We start from the raw sequence: 23,043 nt of genomic DNA, 5'->3' as shown, positions 1-23,043 counted from the left end.
GAAAAGAAGTGAAATTATCTCTATTCATAGTTAACATGATCTTAAATGCAGAAAACCCTAAAGATTTCACACACAAAACAACCCATTAGAACTAATAAATTCACCGAAGCTGCAGGATACAAAATCAACACAAAAAAACAAGTTGCATTTCCATACACTAACAACGAACAATCCAAAATGGAAATTAAGAAAACAATCCCATTTACAATAGTATCAAAAAGAATAAAATACTTAGGAATAAATCTAACCAAGAAGGTGAAAGACTTGTATGCTGAAAACTACAAAACTTTGCTGAAAGAAATTAGAGAAGACATCCTGCATTCGTGGATTAGAACACTTAATACTGAGATGGCAATATTACCCAAAGTGATCTACACAGATCAATGCAATCCCTATCAAAATCCCAATGGCATTTTTTAGAGAAATAGAAAAATCTATCCTAAAATTCATATGGAATCTGCAGGAACCCTCAACAGTCAAAACAAATTTGGAAAAGAAGAACAAAACTGGATGTCTCATACTTCTGATTTCAAAACATATTACAAAGCTATCATAATCAAAACAGCATGGTACTGGCATAAAGACAGACGTACAGAGCAACAGAACAGAAGAGAACCCAGAAACAAATCCCTGCATATTGGACAAACGATCTTCAACAAGGAGCCAACACCACTCACTGGGGAAAGGCCAGTCTCTCCAGCAAAAGGGACTGGGAAAAACAGACATCTACATGCAAAAGAAGGAAACTGGACCCCTACCTTACACCATATTCAAAAATTAACTCAAAAAGGATTAAAGATCTAAAAATAAGACCCAAAACTATGTGACTCCTAGAAGAAAACATAGGAGAAACACTTCATGACATTGAATTAGGTGATGATTTCTTCGATATGACACCAAAAACACAGGGAACAAACAGAAAACCATAAAAATGGGATTATCAAATTTTAAAACTGCTGTGTTCATAGGACACATCACAGAGTGAAAAGACAACCTGTGGAATGGGAGAAAATATTTGTAAATCATATATCTGATAAAGAGTTAATATCCAAAATATATAAAGAAATCCTACAACCCAAGAACAAAAAAATCTGATTAAAAAGTGGGCAAAGGACTTGAATAGACAATTTCTTCAAAGATGATATACACATGTCAAATAAGTATATGAAAAGATGCTCAAAACCACTAATCATTAGAGAAATGCAAATCAAAACCACAATGAGATACAGCCATGCCTCATTTTCATTGTATTTCACTATATTGTGCTCCACAGATACTCTGTTTTTTACAAATTGAAGGTTTGTGGCAAGCATTATCAATGTCATTTTTCCAACAGCATTTGCTTACTTCGTGTCTCTGTGTCGCATTTTGGTAATTCTCTCCATATTTAAAACTTTTTCATTATTATATTTGTTATGATGATCTGTGATCAGTGATCTTTGATGTTACCATTGTTAACAAGGATCAAAGATCTGAAGGATCAGATGATGGGTAGCATTTTTTACCAACAAAGTATTTCTAATTAAGTTACGTACCTTGTTTTTTAGACATAATGCTCTTGCACTCTTAATAGACTACAGTGTAAACTATAGATACATGCACTGGGAAACCAAAAAATGCTTGTGACTCGCTTCATTTCTGTCGTCTAGAACCGAACCAACAATATCTCCAAGGTATGCTTGTATCACCTCACGCCCATTAAGATAGCTTTCATCAAAAAAAACAGAAGATAACAAGTGTTGACAAAGACGCGGAGAAACTGGATCCCATGTGCACTGTTGGTAGGAATGTAAAATGGTGCAATCGCTATGGAAAACAGTATGGCAGCTCCTCAAAAAATTAAAATAGAATTAATTATCATATCATCCAGCAACCCCACTTTTGGGTTTATATCCAAAAGAAGTGAAAGTACGGTCTCGAATAAATATTTGTACATTCACATTCATAGCAGCATTATTCATAACAGCCAAGAGGTAGAAGCAACCCAAGTGTCCATCAACAGATGAACAGATAAACCAAATGTGGTATATACACAAAATGGCAATTATTTAGGCTTGAAAAGAAAATTCTGACATGCTACAACATGGATGAACCTTGAAGACACTATGCCGAGTGAACTAAGCTAGTCACAAAACGACATATATTGTATGATCCTACTTATATGAGGTATCCAAAATAGAGAAATTCATAGAAACAGAAAGTAGAATGGTGATTATCAGTTCCTGGGGGTGGGGGAAGCAGGGAGTGCTGTTACATAATGAGTACCAAGTTTTGGTTTTGCCAGATGAAAAAGTTCTGAAGATCTGTTGCACACTACTGTAAATATACTTAACGCTACTGAACTGCAAACTTAAAAAACGGTTAAGACAGCAAATTCTATGTTTTTCACCACAATTAAAAATTTTAAAAAGAAATGATAAATTGTGAAACAAACAAAACATACCCGCCACACACCAAGAACTCATTTGAAGCACGTCTGCCAACAGTTCCCACTGGCATATCATCTAAAGGAGAAAGAGAAAAATACAGTCAGTTCTGCTATACCACCTGCTTAAAAAACAAATTCTTCCAATATGATTACTAGAAAACAATTTGAGCACAACACAAATTTACCATTTGCTTATGATGCAATGTTGTACATGAGCAACAATAGGTGAACACAGAACATTTCACCTAGCTGAATTCACAGGCTGCAACCCTTTCACCATGCCCGCTTCTATAAGCAAATGTCAGGTTTTTTTAAGGTGGCATATTTAAGTGGCATATTTATTGCAGTGTTCATGTATTTCTCTACCATTTAACATGTGCAAAAACTTTGCTACTGTCTTTATCATGCTCCTTTTAATATATCAGTGACAAAGGTTTTGAGTGTTGTGCCCCTAATCCCAATTTGCCCATAAACTCTGTGGTTTTTATTGAACAATTTTGCAGAGTGTGGTGATTTTTAGGAACACATGTCACATTCCAGCACAACTGACTATAAACAAAGTCTAGTTCACTCTAAGGTTGGAAAACCCCCATGCTCCTGCATAACACTCTTCTTATGTGTTGAATGGGCCATTGAACAAGATGTCATGGAAGCTGGGGCCTCTCAGACACAGCAGCACATGCCACAGGCCATCTTCATCTACTCCTACATCATCTGTATATGGGAATAGAGCACAGCTCAGGAATGCAGGGGTCCCTCATTCCTTGTCACTGTTATATCCACTATCACATTGCTCTGTGTGATTTTAAATGGCTATAAAGGTATAATTAAGACGTGTTGATGTGAAATAGCAGTGCTGACTAAATAATATAAATTTAAAACAAGAAACTATGCTGTTAACCTATACTCAAAAAGGGAAAAAACAATCAGAAATATCCCTCTGACTGGCTCTAAACAGGAATAAGGAACGCATTTACACTCATGCATTGCTTAACAACAGGATGTGTCCTGAGAAATACGTCGTTAGGTGATTTCATCATTGTGCCCACACCATAGAGTGTACTTACACTAACCTAGATGGTATGGCCTACTACACACCTAGGCTATATGGTACTAATCTTACGGGACCACCATCATAGTTGCTGATTGTCACTGACTGAAATGCCCTTATGAGGCTCATGACTATATTTTGGTATATCTCAGGTCCCTGCTCTCAGGAAGCTTACATTCTAGTAGTGAATAAAGTAATAATGTCAGGGAGTGATAAGAGGTATAAAGGAAAATAAATCAGGGTAAGAAGATAAAGAGAAGTGGGGCAAGGAAGGAGTCTTTAAAATAGACTCCTTAGAAGGACAGAAGCTAGGTTTCACTAAGTATACTTCATTTTGTAGCTTTGAGTTTGGAACCATAAATAATGATGAAACAAAACTAAATCAAAAGAAAAGAACAATCTCTAGAAACCAAAAGTAGAATGAATCAAAGGAACCTAATCACACATCCACTTGGTAGCATAATCGCCAGAGAATTCTTTCAAGTGACTTTAAAACTCAGTAATTTGATTGGACATCCCTAATGGAATTTAACTAAGGACAAAAAGATCCACAAAAAAATTTTTAATGGTTTTTAGTAATTATATTGTTATTTTGATACCATATTGTTATTTTGACACTATAGGGAAAGAAGGAAGGAGAGAAAAGAGAAGAGCCTAAACTCACAAGAACAGAAAATTCAACAGCCACAAAAATTTGGAAGCTAGAAAGTTGATACAAGTGGTATTTGACCTAGTAGAAGGAAAGCCCAGAAGTATACCAATTTACATCACAGATTCCCAAAAGGCTGAGTAATTACCAGTACCACATAACTATCAAAATGGCATTAAGGGCAGGACTGAAAGGATTCTTTTAAAGTCAATGTGGAAGCTGTCAGAATTTTATATCCTTTCCCCAGCTCTATGCAGACAGGCATCACCCATCCCTCCCACTACAGGAGAAGACTGGATGTTTATACTTGGGAAAGAATAAAACAGAAGGTCTCTGGACTACAGAATACCAGGCGGAGATGAAGGCGGTGGTATATGGTGAGAACAGCTCGGAGGAAGGGGGCTTAGTAAGCAAAATTTTACACACTGACTACTGAGGTTCCCAGCCTTCTTCTTCTATTTGGCTCCCTCACATGGTATCAGGTATGTACTCTTTAGGCAGAAGACTGGTTAAGTCTACTCCAGGGGATCTGAGCAGCCCTTTAAAAAGGAAGCAATCCAAGGCAATGACTCAGCCACATCACCCAGTGTGGAGGCTCACTGTCCATAAGACCCACCACACACAAAGCTTTCCAACAATGTTTTAATTTTCCACTCTTAATTATGAGCACACAACAATCACCAAACACTCAAGGAAAGACTCTAATATGAAAAACAGACTCCAAAACAAACTGGGGAACAAAAAAAGAACTAAACAAATATTTTTCAGGGGAACGTTAAAAAGTATGTAATTAATGTCCTCAGATATAAAACAAAATATTGCACCCTGAAGTAAGAACAATACTCAGATGGGGAAAAAAATAGCTTCTGAAAATTAAAAATATGAGAGCATAAATGAAAAACTCAATAGAAGAGTTAGAAGAAAACAAAGGAAATTTCCCCTAAAAGAGCAATAAGACAAAAAGATGGAAAATCAGACAGAAAGATAAGAAAATCAGAGAAGCATACTCAAGTAGTTGTTATATTATTACTTTTAAATTGTACAGATATTCTAAACATCTTAAATGGAGACTTCCAGTTCCTGGTCTCACATGTAAGGAGCTTGGAAGTCAATGTTTCATTCTAATAACAAGTAAAAAGCTGAACAGACTGAAAAATCAACAATTCTTCTTGGATCCAAAAGAGTGGGGAAGACACAGGGCAAACCAATGCCCCCAAGCCTGGAGAGACAGGCAAATACAGGGAGCTGTGGCTTACCCGAGAAGAGACTCACCAGCAGAAACCACCACAGAAACCAGGGTAGAAAAATCTGAACTGCAATTGACAACTTGTCGGAGGCTCATTGCAGTCAACTCTGAGAGTTAAAAACTCCAGGAGGACCCAGTCATGGGGGGCTCACAATATCGCCAGACCTACCTCCAGGAGCTCAATCTGATTCCCACAGTAAATAGAAGAGAAAAAATCTCTTCCTTCTTCTGGCAGGGGGATGGGAAAAGGAGCCATTTTTAAATATGTCAGAGCATTCTGTTCTTAACAAGGCCTGTCCTCAGGAGAAACTAGTTAATCCGAGCTTAATCTCCTGGGGTTAAACTCAGAGCCTAACTGACCTGGGGGAAGGGAAATACCCAACTCCAGCCCCCTCTGGCCATCCTGTCTGACCTAAGGCAGGAGGAAGAAACTCGGAAACACTTGTGAAATTCACAGACCAGAAGCATATGCTCCCTAAAAGACTGAGACCTAATCCTGGGACACAAGAATGCTCCTCAGCCCTTGCCCCTCAACTACCACACTACTAAAGGCCTGTTTACAGCAGTTTGTTTTACCCAGTACATGATGTACCGCTATCAAGAAAAAATTACAAGGCATTCCAAAGGCAAAAAACCCCTTTAAAGAGACAGAGCAAGCATCAGAACCAGACATGGCAAGGATGGCAAGGATGTTAGAATGATCAGACTGGGAATTTACAACGATGATTAATATAGTAAGGGCTCGAATGGAAAAAGTAGACAGGATGCAACATCAGATAAGCAATATAAGCAGAGAGACGGAAATACTAAGAATCAAAAAGAAAGGCTAGAGATAAAAAATCACTGTAACAAGAAATGAAGAAGCCTTTGATAGGCTTATTAGTAGACTGCACACAGCTGAGGAAAGAACAACTGAGCGAGAAAAGATATCAACTGAATCCACAGAAACTGAAAAACAAAGAGAACAAAGACTTTAAAAAACAGAACAGAATATCCAAGATCTGTGAGACAACTACAAAAGGTGTAACATGTGTAATAGGAATAATAGAAGGAGAAGAAAGAGAGAAAGGGACAGAAGGAATTATCTGAAATAATAATAACTGAGGATATCCCCAAATTAACGTGAGACACCAATTCACAGATCCAGGAAGCTCAGAGAACACCAAGCAGGATAAATGCCCAAAACAACTATAACTAGGCATATCATTCTCAAACTACAGAAAATCAAAAAATAAAAATTCCTGAAAGAGGTCAGAAGAAAAGAAGACCATACCTACAGATGAACAAAAATAAGAATTACATCACCTTCTCAGAAACCATGCAGGGAAGAAGAAAGTGGAGTGAAACACTTAAAGTGTTGAGAGAAATAAACCACCAACTTAGAATTCTGCACCCTGAAAAACTATCCTTCAAAAGTGAAGGAAAAATAAAGACTTTCTCAGACAAATAAAAACGGAAGGGATTTGTTCTCACTAGATCTGCCTTACAAAAAATTTTAAAATAAGTTCTTTAGAGAGAAGGAAAATAATATAGGTCAGAAAATTGGATCTACAGAAAGAAAGGAAGAGCATCAAGGAAGGACAGAGTTAAGGTAAAATAAAAACTTTTCTTTTTCTTATTCTTAAATGAGTAACAGTCTGTTCAAAATAATAATAGCAACAATGTATTTGGTCATGTACACTTATGTATATATCTTGTGTGTGTGTGTGTGTGTATATATATGCTTAAATATAAGTGAAATGAAAGACAGGAATGATACAAGGACAGGAGGAAGGAATTAGGATTATTTTGTTACTATAAGGTACTCACATTACCCAGGAAGTGGTATAGTGTTACTTGAAAGAGGACTTGTATTAGTTATAAACGTATATTGCACACTCTAGGGCAACCACTAAAAAAAAGCAAAAAAGAAGTCTAATTGATATGCTAAGAAAGGAAAGAAAATGGAATCATATTAAATGCTCAGTTAAAACCACAAAAGGCAGAAAAAGAGTGGAAGACAAAAAGAGGAACAAAGAACAAAGACAATGAACAGAAAACAGTACAAATATGGTAGATCTTTACATCTATAATCACTTTTAATGCCAATGGTCTAAATGCACTAATTAAAAGACAGACATTTCAGAGTGGATTAAAACACATAACCTAACTATATGTTCTCTTAAAAAAACCTCACTTTAAATATAAAGACATAAAGGTTAAAAGCAAATGGATGGAGAAAAAATAGACCATGCTAACACTAATCAAAGAAAGCAGGAGTAGTATATTAATTTCAGACAGCAGACTTCAAGTAGGAAAAGTTATCAGGGATAAAGGAAGGGCATCATATAATGATAAATTTATATTTAAATAAATATAAATTCTCCAAGAAGACATAATTCTTTTTATTTATTTTTCTTTTTAAAGATTTTATTTTTTCCTTTTTCTCCCCAAAGCCCCCCGGTACATAGTTGTATGTTCTTCGTTGTGGGTCCTTCTAGTTGTGGCATGTGGGATGCTCCCTCAGCATGGTTTGATGAGCAGCGCCATGTCCGTGCTCAGGATTCGAATCAACGAAACACTGGGCCGCCTGCAGCGGAGCGTGCAAACTTAACCACTCGGCCACGGGGCTAGCCCCAAGACAGCACAATTCTTAACGTGTATGCCCCTAACAACAGGGCATCAAACTATGTAAGGCAAAACTGACAGAACTGCAAGGACAAACAGATGAACCTGCTATCATAGTTGGAGACTTCAACACCACCCCCCTCAGAACTTGACAGATCCAGCAGACAGAAAATAAGGACTTACCTGAACTCAAGTACATTATCAATCATCTAGATATAATTGACATTTATAGGCTACTTCATCCAACAACAGCAGAATATACATTTTTCTCCAACTCACATGAAACATTCACCAAGACAGACTACATTCTAGACCATAAAATACACCTTAAAGAATTTAAAAGAAAAGAAATCATACAATGTCTGCTCTCAGACCATGGTGGAATTAAACTAGAAATCAGTAACAGAAAGATAACTGGAAAAATCCCAAAATATATGGAGATTAAACACACTTCTAAGTAATACATAGGTCAAAGAAGAAATCTTAAGAGAAATTTTAAAATGTTTTGAACTAAATGAAAATGAAAACAATTTATTGAAATTTGTGGGAAGCAGAAAAAGCAACACTTAAAAGGAAATTTAGAGTTTTGAATGCATATTAGAAAAGAAGAAAGATCTAAACTCAATAACCTAAGTTTCCACCCTAGGAATCCAGAAAAAGAAAAGCAAATTAAATCCAAAGTAAGTAGAATAAAAAGAAATAATAAGAATTAGAAGAGAAGTCAATAAAATTGAAAACAGGAAATTAATAGAAGAAATCAACAAAACCAAAAGTTGGTTCTTTGAAAAGATCAATAAAATTGATAAGCTTTTAGCCGGGATAACTAAGAAAAAAAGAGAGAACACAAATTACTAGTATCAGAAATGAAAGAGGAGGGGCCGGCCCCATGGCCGAGTGATTAAGTTCATGCACTCCACTTTAGCGGCCCAGGGTTTCCTCAGTTCAGATTCTGGGCACGGACATGGCACCATTCATCAAGCCATGCTGAGGTGGCGTCCCACATAGCACAACCAGAGGCACTCACAATTAGAATATACAACTATGTACTGGAGGGCTTCAGGAAGAAGAAGTGAAAAAAAAAAGAGTGGCAACAGATGTTAGCTCAGGTGCCAATATTTAAGAGAAAAAAATTTTTTTAAAAAGATAATTCAGATTGCGTGCGTGTAATATAAATATATATTTATAATACATATAAATATTTTCTTTTTAAAAAAATTAGAAAACTCGAATGAAATCAAAGAAGAACTAAATAAAGGGAGAAATATTCCATGTTCACGGACAGGAAGATTCAATATTGTCAAGATGTCAGTTCCTCTCATCTTGATCTGGTAGATTCAAGGCAATCTCGACCAAAATCCAACTAAGTTATTTTGTGGCTATTGACAAACTGATTCTAAAGTTTACATGGTGAGACAAAAGACCCATAATAGCTAATATAATATTGAAGGAGAAGAACAAAGTTGGAAGACTGACACTATGCAACTTCAAGACTTACTCTAAAGATACAGTAATCAAGACAGCATGGTATTGGCAAAAGAACAAATAGATCAATGGAACAGAAAAGAGAGCCCAGAAATAGAGCTCCATAAATATAGTCAACTGATCTTTGACAAAGGAGCAAAGACAAAACAATAGAGCAAAGACAGTCTTTTCAACAAATAGTGCTGGAACAACTGGACACCCACATGCAAAAAAAAGAATCTAGGCACAGACCTAATACCTTCAAAAAAATTAACTCAAAATGAACCACAGACCTAAATGTAAGACAAAAAACTATAAAACTCCTAGAAGATAACACAGGAGAAAACCTACATCATGACTTTAGGTATATCATGATTCTAACATCAAAGACATGATCCATGAAAGAAAGAAACTGATTATTAAGCTGAACTTCATTAAAATTAAAAACAACTGCTCTATATTGACAATATCAAGAGAATTGGAAAACAAGCCAGAGACTAAGCAAAATATTTGCAAAAGATACAGCTGATAAAGGACTGTTATCCAAAATATACAAAGAACTCTTAAAACTCAACAAAATAATGAACAACCCAATTAAAAAATAGGCCAAAGATCTTAAGAGACACTTCACTAAAGAAGATATACGGATGGTGTACAAGCTTATGAAAAGATGCTGAACACCATATGTCATTGCAGAAATGAAAATTAAAACAATGCAATACCACTACATATCTATTAGAATGGCCAAAATCTAGAATATTAACACTAAATGACAGTGAGGATGTACAGCAACAGGAACTCCCATTCACTATCAGGAGGAATGCAAAATGATACAGCCACTGTGGAAGATAGTTTGGTGGTTTCTTGCAAAACTAAACATAATCTTACCATACCGTCCAGCAATCATGCTCCTTGGTATTTACCCAAAGGAGCTGAACACTTATGTCCACACAAAAACCTGCACACAGATTTTTACAGCAGCTTTATTCATAACCGCCAAAACTTGGAAGCAACCAAGACATCCTTCAGTAGGTAAAGGGATAAACTGTGGTACATCCAGACAACGGAATATCATTCAGCGTTAAAAAGAAATGAGCTATCAATCCATGAAAAGACATGGAGGAGGGGCCAGCCCTGTGGCCAAGTCATTAAGTCCGTGCTCATTAAGTCCGTGCTCTCTGCTTCGGTGGCCCAGGGTTTCTCCGGTTCTGATCCTGGGCGTGGACATGGCACTGCTCATCAGGCCATGCTGAGGCAGTGTCCTGCATGCCACAACTAGAAGGCCCACAACTAAAAATACACAACTATGTACCAGGGGGCTTTGGGGAGAAAAAGGAAAAATAAAGTCTTAAAAAAAAAAAAAAAGACATGGAGGAACCTTAAATGCATATTACTCAGTGAAAGAAGCCAATCTTAAAAGGCTACATACTGTATAATTCCAACTATATGACATTCTGTAAAAGGGAAAACTATAGAGACAATAAAAAAAAATCAATGTTTTCCAAGGGTTGGGTGGGGAGAGCACAAAGGATTTCTACAGCAGTCAAAATATTCTGTATGACATTATAATGATGGGTGTGTTATTATACATTTGTCTAAACACAAAGAATATACAAAACTAAGAGTGAACTCTAAAGCAAACTGTGGACTTTGGGTGATTATAATGTGTCAATGGAGCTTCGTCCTTGGTAACAAATGTACCACACTGCGGAGTGATGTTGATAATGGGAAAGGCCATGAACTCAGGGGGAAGAGTATATGGGAAATCTCTGTACCTTCCTCTCAATTTTACTGTAAACCTAAAACTGCTCTAAAAAAAATCTTTTAAAAAATATATGTATGTTATATTTTATAACAAGAAACTTTCGATAATTAAAAAGAAGGGTGTGGTCAACCATAACAAATGCTGTGCACACATCAAAAAGAAGATGACTGAGAAATGATCCCTGGGATTTGGCAACAAAAAGACCTCGACAGGAAGAGTTTTGAAAAAAAATTTTTTTAAGACAATATTTACACAAGTGCAAAAAAACAAAGGTAACTAGAATAAAACAAAAGATATGAATGTCCTTTATGTAGAAAAGTATAAATATGTATCAAAACACATTAAAGAAACCTAAATAAGTGGAGAAACACACAAACATTCTTGGGTAGACAATTTAATATTGTAAAGATCCTAAGTGTCCCTGAAAAGGTCTTATAGAATCAACATAATTCCCACCAAAATCCCTAAATGGTTTTTTTTAGGATTTGTCAAGTTGAAATTAAAACTATTTGGTGGGAAACGGAGCCAAGAATAGCCAGAGTGATTCCAAAGACTACTAGGATGCTCTCTACCATCACCCCCACCCCCATCTCACATAGATAGACAAGAATTTAAAAATTATTATAATATAGACAAAAACAGACCAATGGAACTGAATAGAAAACCTTAAAACCCAATCCTTCATATAAACCTAATATGACAAATCTGGAACTGCATATCAGTGGACAAAGGACAATATTCAATAAAAAATGCTGGGAAAATTGATAGATCCCTACCTTATTCCATCTATAAAAACAAATTCCAGGTGAAGTTAAATATGAAAAAAATAATAAAAATCTTCAGAAGGTACCATTATAACATTGGGGCAGCATGGTAGAGACTGTTGCCTACAACTTGTTTGTACCAATATTTTACAGAGTTGAAGTTGTACATATCTAGAATTCCCACTTGGAAGAAATTTTGGCACAAGAACAGCTGTTACAATACATTGTGAATAGTGAAAAGATAGAAATGATCCAATAAACCATCAGTAGGGAAATGGATAAACGGTAGTTTATTGTACCTCAAAATTCAGATATTAAAATGAACAAGACACACATCTAGATACATATCTAGATACACAGCAAAAATATAAATAAAAAACAAACTATAGAAACAAACATTCTATATACCATTTACTTAAAACCGTAAAAACACAAAGGTACTGTACAATATTTATGGATACAAGCATACGTAAGAAGTATAAAGTGATCTAGGGGAAGAATGTATCTTGGCAAGAGAAGAATGAGAAAAGGGAGTTTAGCTGTGCTGTCAGCACTCTATAGCTTTTAAAGAGACATCTAAAAGAAATACAGCAACACACTGCCATAAATAAAATTAGCATGGTGGGTGATCCGAATATCTGATGTTTATTTTGTTTGAAATATTTCATAATTTTAAGTTTTGATTCCCTTTTAAAATGAAATAAAACCACTGTACTGGATGATGTTTCAAGGTAACCCCCAGTTCTCATAGCACTGATCATCGACTGCCACCTACTGCTGTGTCTTCCCTTCCCTGGCCAAATAATCCTGAAGGGTGTCTGGTCTGGGCATTACGGCCTTCACAACAACCAGCACAGTGCCGAACACAAGCAACTACTGAGTATTTGACAAAAAACTAAATAGACCTCTGGATACAAATATCTCCAACCATCTGTACCTGCACATGGTCAACTTAACATTATTCAATTATTAAGGTATATCAAATATCCAGCTTTTCTGATTCTATTCCTTCACAATCAAAACATGGTTCCTTCTTTTTTAATGGTTTTATCTAACTTCTATTTTTTGCACTTTTTTTGGTACCCTTCACTATTCCACAGAACACTAACTGTATTTAGTCATCTTGGATTCTGCTTCCTTCATAAAAATTCTTTCTACATATTTATGAAGCTCATTCCTGAATGTAAGCCAATATCTTGTGAATTGTTTTTAAGACTCCTTTTACTCTTAGGTTTTTTCCAAAAGAGGTCTTCCTTTAATTCCTTTCCTTAAATTTAATTTTTACTCATTCTGCTAGCTTCTCTATTCCTTTCTTTTTGGATACAAACAGAATTTGAGATCATTTCCTATAAAATTTCCATCTACCTTCAGAATCCAAAGATACTGTTTTACGGAAGATGACTGAGATTTTAGAAAGGTAAGTATATAATTCTGGGAATTCAAACAACTAAATAAAATGTCCATTTGAAAAGGTACCCTACACAAGAGAGCATGATATAAAGGTTAAAAAAAAAATGCTAGTCTAGTAAATTAAGATATATAATGTGTATAAGTATAAAAGATTCTCACATGAGTGGTCTGACGAGATGTTGTGTGGAACCAAAACAAAGTCATCCGTGTCACAAGAAGAGTTCTTGCTACTAGTACTGGCAGAATCTTTGGACACTTGTAGATAGTTGGGAGGACCCAACGGTGGGGAGGATAAGTTTTCTTCCTGAATGTGCTGCATATCTGGAAGGGACTAAAATTAACAACATAAAATTAAAACTGGCCTAATAATAAAGTGCAAGTCAGAACAGCCATTAGACTAAGGAATATTTTTTCATAAAAGTGGGCATAAAGTTCAATTCCATCTAAGATTTCAAAAAATCTCTTTGGAAATCCTTCTCCTTACAAATGTACAGTTTAAAGTGTCTTTGTATAAAGTCTTCTAAAATGTTTTCCAAAAATGATACTTAAAAAAATACATCATACCACCTATCACAGGTGCATGTCCACCTCTCCTGAAATTTTTGAGGTGAGTTGTTATCATCTCAACATCCCCAGTTTCAGCTCATGGCCTAGCAAAGCAAATACTCAATAATTGGTCACTTACTGGGTGAAACAAAATGTCCAGGGACTTTAAATTAATGACACCCTGCACACAGGAAAAGTTTTAAATCTCCAATGAAGAAAACATTAGACAGGAAAGCAAGAGAGTATGTTATGTAAAAAAGTAAACAAATCAAGAAGGATAACTGCATTTAAGCCTAGAAACTTATTTACACTCACAGAAAGATGTGGAAAACCTTACAGGTGTCGGTGTGTTCCTTTTGTCTTTCTTTTGTTAAGGAGAGGAGTCAGTTTGTGGGAGACAGGACAGGAAGGGAAGAAGAGCGTATAAATATATTTAAACGAATACCGAATACTGAGGCGTAAGTAACTATGTATCTTTTGGCATTTGCCTGGTTCAAAAACTCTAGTGACAACTCTAATTGAATGTCTTTGTATACAATGGTTTTCTAAAACAATGAACTTCATAACGTATTGTGTTAAATCCCCATTACCCTGTTTAACATTTGTTTCTAGTTAAGAAAAGGAAAAATACTACATAATACTCTTTAAACCCAAGTCTTAAACACCCAATTCACTGCTAATGTTCCTTTGAATGTCACTGTGCAATGAAATCAGTCTCAAATCTTCTTATGGCTTCATGTGTGTGTGTGACATACACATCCCATAAAATCTCCTGATCACTTTTTGAAGAGAACTTACGTCTCAAGATTATAAAGGGAATAGAAGATGGAAGGACTAACATTACTGAGCACCAACCAAGGGCTAGGCACTGTTAAGAGCTTTCCATGTATTATCTAACTTCAGCCTATTCTAAAATCCATTTCAAATATAAATAAAACAAAATTCAGAACATTAGGAAATTTGCCTGACGTCACACAACTAAAAAGCAGTCGAGTTAACATGTGATTCCAAGCGTCTAACTCCACAATTTCTTCCAGTGGTTTAGGCAGGAACTTTCTCAATTTCTTCCTCTGCTATTTACAAAATTATCTGGTTGTCATCTTGGTGGAAGAGAGGCTTCTCCTTGCATTCAAAACTCATCTCTCCACCTGTGCTCTAATTCCCTCCTCCCCCACCTCCTCAAGGACCGAGATCAACTCCCCTCTGCTCCTGACACTTTCACCTCTTCCTTTACTCCGGTTTTTTTCCATCTGTGTACAGAAACATGTTTAATTTTGTCACATTTCAAATCCCTGCAACCCTTCAGTTACCATCTTCTCTCGCTCTTTCACTTCTTAATATTTCTTGAAGTGATCAATCTTCACTGACACAAATTCCTCACCTCCCATGTATCCCTTAACCCACTATAATCCACTTTCTCCCTTCAACCCTCCAATAAAATTGCCTTTACTAAAGCTACCAACAACTCCTATTGTCAAGTCCTGCTGACATTTCCCCTATTCTCTAAGTTACTCAAATTCTTTGCTATGCCTGCACTGTGCACCATTTTTTCTTGACTCTCTACCCCTCACTGAATGACCCTGCTCTCTCTTGCTTTTCACCCTACCTCTTAGTCTCTTTTGTGGGTACTGGCTCCTCATTTCTCTTTAAAGGAGGAGTAGGGTACGGAATTCCCCAAGGTGCCACCCTGGGCCCTCTACTCCTCACACTTTTTATACTCATCCTAGTGACCACTCTCCCTCTCCTACCTTCAACTACCACACACATACTGATGACTCCGCAGCCTAGAATCTCTCCAGTGAGCTCTAGGCCCCTCTGTTCACTTGCCTGTATAATACATCCATGCCTGTACAACACTAACTCATCACCTTTATACTCCAAGCATACCTCCCAGGCTCCGTTACTGAGTGACTTCATCATCATCCATCCATTCAGTCCCCATCAAGGTCTCCCTCTTCCTTAAGTCCCAGCTTCAAGCAAGCTCCATGCTCTGCACACTCTTCACCTTTCTCTTCCCTGGCCCCTCTCTTCTCCTTTCCTACTGCTGCCTTAGTTCAGGCTCTTATCCTCAAAAAAACGAAACAGAACAAAAAAGCTAGTCTCAGGTTGCTCTCTTTCCTCTAGAACAGAGACCTCTCCAGTCTCTACTTGTCTCCAGTCTTGTCCTCCACTTGCTTTTAGAAGAATCTAGCTGAAACACACAGTGGATCATATGATGCCTCGACTTAAAATCACTCAAATGGCTGACCTCAGCTTTAAGGCTAAAGTTTGAACTTCTTTGCACAGTGCCCAAATTCTGTCAAGATATAGCCTCTCCCTGCCTTACAGCTTTATTTTCCCCTCACTACTCTACCAATGCTCTCTACATCCACCAGACTGAACTGCTGAGAGACGCCTTGTCCAACAGAACTTCCTGCAGTAACGGAAAAGTTCTCTATCCGAGCTGTCCAGTATGGGAGCCACTAACTGTATATGGCTACTGAGTACCTGAAATGTAGCTAGTGTAAGGAACTGAATTTTCAATTTCACTTAATTCTAACAAATTTTAATTTAAGTGGTCAAGGAGGGCTACAGAATTCCTTCAGTGGGTCATGCTTCCATGACTTCATGAAGGGGTTTCCTCTGCCTACAAGACCATTCTTTTACTAATTCACCTTACTCTTTTGAAAACTGAGCTCAATGCCCTCTCTGAGCAGCCTTCCTGAGCTCTGCTCTGATTCATGCCCCTCATCCACATTCCCACAGGCAATAAAGATATATATATACATATACTTCTAATAGTGACTGATTTACTGCCTCTTCTCTACACAATTAAATTAAAAGCCCTTAGTAGGCTTTTTAATTTGACCAGGGACCTGGTCATCTTGTTCATTAATATCAACCAGAACCTCACAGAAGGTAGACGTTTAGTAAACATTATGAAATTTTTTTTTCTTTAATTTGACCAGGGACCTGGTCATCTTGTTCATTAATATCAACCAGAACCTCACACAAGGTAGACGTTTAGTAAACATTATGAAACCAATAAATAGATATTCAAGAGATATTATCTACATAACATTTAACTGATAGCCAGTATCATAACTAAAAGAGTGATTTTTTTGTTATGGTTCTTTTGTTTTTGTTTTCTCTTTCCTTTCAAAGATTTCTCTGGAACAAAGTAGCAGCTGGATATTTGTGTGAAAAAGTAAAAAAGAGAAGGTTATAGGTGTGTGCCTGCATCAACCTTCAGTTACAGTCTACTCCAGCCCTAGGAAGGAAGCGGAGGCATGTAGGAAATCATCTTAATTTTGGGAGATTACGTTAAAAACAAAGCCTATCAAACCATCCCATCTTTCTATTCTTACTAATGGGAAATTATACAGAAACGTTCCTGCTTTCCTTTTATTCTCAAGCTTTCCTTTCTATGTTCACTTCAAGCATTACTTTAAATAAAGACCTTCTAAAAATGGTCTTCCCCACCAACATTTCAGCATCTAAATATGCCTCCCCTCTCTCCGGCACCTCCTCACTCCTCCTGCTGGCTCCATTCTGCTCTGTCCTAGCAGTGCAGGCCCAGCTCCTGTTTTGCTCTCCCTTTCAACGCTTCCCCATCTAACAAAAAACCCCAACATGCTCTCTCCAGTCAAAGCAATTTCCAGCTCAATGTGCCTCCTACTAGCTCCTCTCCTTCTCATCCCTGGGTCATTCTACCATCCCACAGGCTCCTTTATTCTTGCTCTCCCACACTTTTCCCATAATCAGATTCTTCCCTGTTGCTTCTTTCTCTAGCATAAGTTTTGCTTTTCATGTTATGTGTTACACTGTATCCTTCAGAATAAAGCTACAATTTATCAGGTACTAACTATGGCTAGGCAGCTTCCATGTTACCAGATACCACCCTTCAACCAAGAATTAATGAGACCTACCTTACAGATGAGGAAGCCATGGCACAGCTCTGGAACTAACCTACCCAAAGTTACAGTGAGCAAGCTGCAGGGCCAGCACTGAAACCAGTTCTGCTTGGCTCCAAATAAAGCCTATAATTTTTCCGTGTCAATACACGTCCTCTACATTTCTCCCGAAGCACTCCAAACTCAGTGATGTATTTTATTTATTTATTTATTTACTTACTTAATTTTTTGAGGAAGATTATCCCCAAGGTAACATCTGCCACCAAACCTCCTCTTTTTGCTGAGGAAGACTGGCCCTGAGCTAACATCCATGCCCATCTTCCTCTACTTTATACGTGGGACACCTACCACAGCATGGCTTGCCAAGCAGTGCCATGTCCACACTTGGGATCCAAACCGGCAAACCACAGGCCGCCAAAGTGGAATGTGCAAACTTAACCGCTGTGCCACTGGGCTGGCCCCTCAGTGATATTTTTTTATATTCCAGACTGAAACAGGGCATATACGACACATTTTTTTTTCCTCTTAGTTTCTTAAATTCATGGGAATACAATGTAGGTCTTATTAGCCCATCTGCTTATTCTATTTGGTTTGAATCTGCAGGATTGTGCAAAAGGTCTTTTGTCCATTTTAGGTCTCATCCATTCGCAAGAGGCTGCTTCAGCACCTGCTTTAGCTATGGGCTATCAGGTTTCCCTGGAAAATAATAGCAGTTGCCACTTCCTGAGTATTTATTGTGTGCCAGGCACTGTAGTAGATGCTTTTGTTCATTTATCCTTAAAAAATCTTATGAAGTAGGTAAATTATACTCCCTCTACATATGAAAAACAGGCTCAGAGAGATTAAGTCACTTGTCCTAGTTAATATGGCAAGTAAGGGATGTGAAAGCTCCCAAGCCCAACTCTTAAACCTCTGAGTTGCCTCAACCCACTAAGCATACAATCACCTCCTTTTATGGCTCCCCCTCCCTTCTGCCAGCAGAATTCAGAAAATTCACGTCTGCCAGGCTAATCCGGAAAATACTCACAATAGCTGACACAAAATCCCTTTGACCTTCAGCATGTGGAAAAGCCTTAAGGTCACAACCCTCTCAAGCTACATCTGAGATCTAGGGGAAGGGTTAGTCTAGAAAAGTACAGAAGGTAAGGTAAGACCCTAGGAGAGTTCTAGTAGGAAGAAGTAGTGACCAGAAGTGATCAGAAGTTCTCGGGATCAGGAAGAAGTACTCTGAATGGAGGGAAGACAGCCAGGGAGGAAATGGCTTGGGACCCTCAGGGGAAGGAAGAGGTGGGAGTGGAACAACCTTACAGGGCCAGCAATCACGATGACGGGAATCTAAACCAGTGAAATCTGGCTCAGACGTCACTCCTCCCCAGTGGAAATTCCGAGTACAATAAATATCCAAGCTGATGCTTATGACATTCAGATAAAATCACTATGTGCTACCTATCCACATGTAAAAGGTACTCTGTTGGCAAGTATCATCCTTCCCAACCCCGTAGGGCATAAAAAGGTGAGAGCACTGCACTCACTATTCAGAAGAAACAGCCCCAAGGGGTGACATTTCTTGCTGAAGCTTACACAGCTAAGTAAGAGCAGAGGTCCAAATCTAGGTCCATTTGACCCAACAATAACGCTCTTCCCTAAGCCTCAGTTGCACCAGTAAATATTATACATAAAAAGAACATCCACAACATATTTGCAGGCTCCATTTGTGAACAGATGCCAATAGCACTAACTCTGAAATTATTTTTAATAAAACCAGAACTTACCGGTGGAGAGGCAAAACGACACGATGGAGAGCTGCCACAGGAGCCTCCAGAGACAGAGCCAGCATACACAGGCACTGGGACTGGGCAGGCTGGGGTAAGAAACACCGATGAAGAGAAACACCACTTAGTAGTACAAGTACATCACCTGTCTATAGAAAAGTCTGTCAAGACTACTACATCTTTGTGTTGAGCGAAAATTCACGTTCACCTACTTATTACAGCTCCCACTGATGAAACTAAAAACGCGGCAATTACTAAAACTATTTTGACTTGGATTTGGAAGGAAAAACAGAACTGTTATTAAATAAACACAACTACAAGTATTTAAGAAAACCTCAATGAAATCTTGAGAAGCACCATAAAAAATTAATTTTGTAATACAAAATAGTAGTTTTTCCTTAAGCTTACATTCACTCTTTAAGTAAAAATTCAAAAAGTGGATACTCACATTTTTTTACTGGAACTTGCTCAAGAAAAGGATGGCTAAAAAATGCTTCTGTAATGAAAAATGACAATGCAACCTTTAAGTTGGCATTGACTAGCAGATAGGTTAATCTTGTCAATGTAGTCAACGTGTCTTTGAGATCATAAATAATTACTAACTCCTTTACGTAGCCTCCATTTCCTTTCAATGTTGGAACACACTATTTTTATAAATACATAAAAATTATCAAATTATAAGTATTTCTTAATCAATGAAAAATTTAAAATAACAACTGTGAATTTTCAAAACCTACATTACCAACACAGCACACCCGAGGCAACGCAAGGAGGCATGCTCTCCACATGTGCTGTCCTCAGCAGACAGTGCACGGAGTGCAGCCACCAGGCCCTTGCTAAGCACATTTCTGAACCATGGCTGTTAATCGTCCTAAAAGGAAATCTAGGCAGCTGATTTGTAGGATAAATTCTATCCTTCTATCCTACAATAAGTATTCCTGCAGCTGGTTTCACATTTTTTTTAAAAACTATTAATTTGATTTAATTTATTCAGCTACCCACCAAGGATAAAACCTATACAATAAGCCTGCTAATTAGATAAATAAGTGAGTACATGACAGTTCATTATTTTGCTCTTTTTATTTTCCTGAATGTATAAATTATTTCATTATTTCTACAAAATAAATAGAAAAACCTACAAAAATGATCTCATTTATCATTAAATCTCAGACTTGAATGATATTAAATATCACAGAGCCGGCACGGAGAAGAGCACAGTACCCACATGAGGTTTACGAGGTAATACAAGATCAGGAATCAGCTTAACTCAGGTTTAGTCTAAATTATCTTCCACTCTGAAGAACGTCATCAGTTTCACTGAAATAAATAGCCAAAGCCCCTCAGAGTAAATATCAACCACAAGACTTGCTAAGGAATGGAAATGTGGAAGGTTTTGGAAAAAATCATGAGTTTTCTACCTTAGATCTTTTTTAGAACAAAAATCAATATACATATATACATAAACTCTAGTTTAACATGTAAGATTTTTTTATGCTTTTACAAAGCACATTATAGGGATGAAATAGAAAAGATATAAATAAACTAGATTGATTGAACACAAATACTCTAAAACCACCTTCCAAACCAATTGCTATGGTATGGGAAGTATATAAACATTTAACACAATCTATAATTTTAAAACTATTATCCACAAGTGTGTTGTGTCACTATTGACCCATCTTCCTCATGGTCATAGAGCAACTCAGTTTAATTTCTCCTTCTGAAACATAAAAAATATTTACCAGCTACATGAACTGAAATTTAATTCCAATTTTACAAAACTTTAAGAAAATATATATTCAGACTATTCATCTTTCCCCCCTACAGAAGCTTTCAGAGCTATCGTCTACTGAGAACATTTCCTAGAACAATGAACTCAGTGCTTCACATACCACTTCCTCATTTAATCCTCACAAACTTCCACTCAAGATATTATTGTCTTCCTCTTATGGATAAGGAAATTGAAGCACATAAAGGCCATGCATCTTCTCCAAGGTGAAAGAGCTGTAAGTTGAGGGACCAGAATTCAAACCCCAGTTTGCCTGATCCAGAAGCCTTGTGGATTTGCAAAATATACATTAACAGTCCAAAATTCTGCACTAAATTTTTGCAAATCTCTATTATTATTACAACTATTACTACAGAAAAAAAGTGTTTTAACTTTTTTCTAAAAATTTGAAGACCAGGGTTAATTTGATAAGCGTTTTTATAAAACATGCCTTATGGTTTTTCTGGTCTGACATCTTCAAGTCTCACTGTTTTTACATAAGATTGATAAGAACAATCTTTTACAGAAGATTGATAAGGACAAGCTAACAAACTATCCCCCAAACAGGTGGGGTTGCCGAGACCCTAACAGTTTCAGGGATAAATGTTCTTTCAAGACCTTCAACAACTGGATAATCTCTACAATATTAAGCATTCCAAGTCCTTTCATTACACATGAAGTGGTAACATATTATCTGAAGATACACTGTGATAACTTAAAGAAAAATGAAATGCTTATCTTATAAAAGAAGAAAGGCTCAACATCAATGACATCAGCTTCCACCTTAAGAATCTAAAATTCTTAAACAGAGGCCATGGCCTACAAGAGGCAACCATCACCCACTCTCCTAAAGCCACAGTTAGGGCCAAGCTGCCACAAAGCACATGTTCACGAGGGTCACCACACAGGGAGCTGCCCCTCCCTGTCTCCCTAAACCCCATCTTCAAGATTCCGGACTTTTCTACCAGGATTCTAAAATTTCTCCTCCCAGATCTTTTCCCAAATATATGCCCAGCCTAGACCTCTCTTCTGAAATCCAACTGCCTTCTGGTATCTGCACTTAGATGTCAAATAGACATCTTAAATTTAACATGGCCAACCTAAACTCCTCATCTTGCCCCCACAGCGTGCTCTATCTGCACAGTCTTTCCTATCTCTGTAACCGTCAACTCCATTCGTTCAGTTGCTCAGGCCAAAAATCTTGGGAGTCATCTTGGAGTCTTCTCTTTCTCTCACACTCTATATCCAATTCATCTGTAAATGCTGTTGCCTCTACCTCCAAAAAGATCCGGAATTCAACAACTTCTCGCCACCTCCACTGCTGTTACCCTAGTCTAAGCTACTTCATTTCTCACCTGGGTAACTGCTAGTCTCCTTATCAGTCTCCCTGCCTCTGCTCTCCTCTACCTCACCACAGTCTGTTCTCAACAAGCAACAAGGCTGATCCTTTTTAAAACACTAGTCAGATCATATCATTCCTCTGCTCAAAACCCTCCACTGGCTCCCCATCACACTTTAAGCAAAAACCGAATTCTTTAACAGCCTGTCCAGCTGTTCCTCCAGCTTACATGGCATGCCCACCTTTGCACATTTGTACTGGTTCTTCACACTGCCTGGAAAGCTCTTTCCATAGAAATCCACATGGCTCACTACCTCACACCTGTCAATCAAGTCTTTGTTCAG

At 37.4% G+C, this 23,043-nt stretch overlaps 1 protein-coding gene across 5 annotated transcripts in view; it reads right to left on the bottom strand.

The window, feature by feature from the left end:
- Positions 1 to 23,043, bottom strand: part of ULK2 (unc-51 like autophagy activating kinase 2) — an 84,230-nt gene that overhangs the window by 37,009 nt on the left and 24,178 nt on the right. For all 5 annotated transcript variants that reach the window (XR_011523696.1, XM_070563560.1, XM_070563562.1 and 2 more), the window contains exons 11-14: positions 20,041 to 20,088; positions 19,593 to 19,681; positions 13,541 to 13,712; positions 2,444 to 2,504 (exon numbers count right to left, since the gene is read on the bottom strand). Coding sequence is in view for 4 of the 5 variants with exons in the window: in XM_070563560.1 (XP_070419661.1) it covers positions 2,444 to 2,504; positions 13,541 to 13,712; positions 19,593 to 19,681; positions 20,041 to 20,088 (370 nt within the window). In the remaining variant the exon portion in view is untranslated. The remainder of the gene's footprint in view (positions 1 to 2,443; positions 2,505 to 13,540; positions 13,713 to 19,592; positions 19,682 to 20,040; positions 20,089 to 23,043) is intronic.

Source organism: Equus przewalskii, chromosome 10, assembly GCF_037783145.1.
Source record: "Equus przewalskii isolate Varuska chromosome 10, EquPr2, whole genome shotgun sequence".
Lineage (NCBI taxonomy): Eukaryota > Metazoa > Chordata > Mammalia > Perissodactyla > Equidae > Equus > Equus przewalskii.
This window is presented reverse-complemented; position numbering and strand designations above follow the sequence as displayed.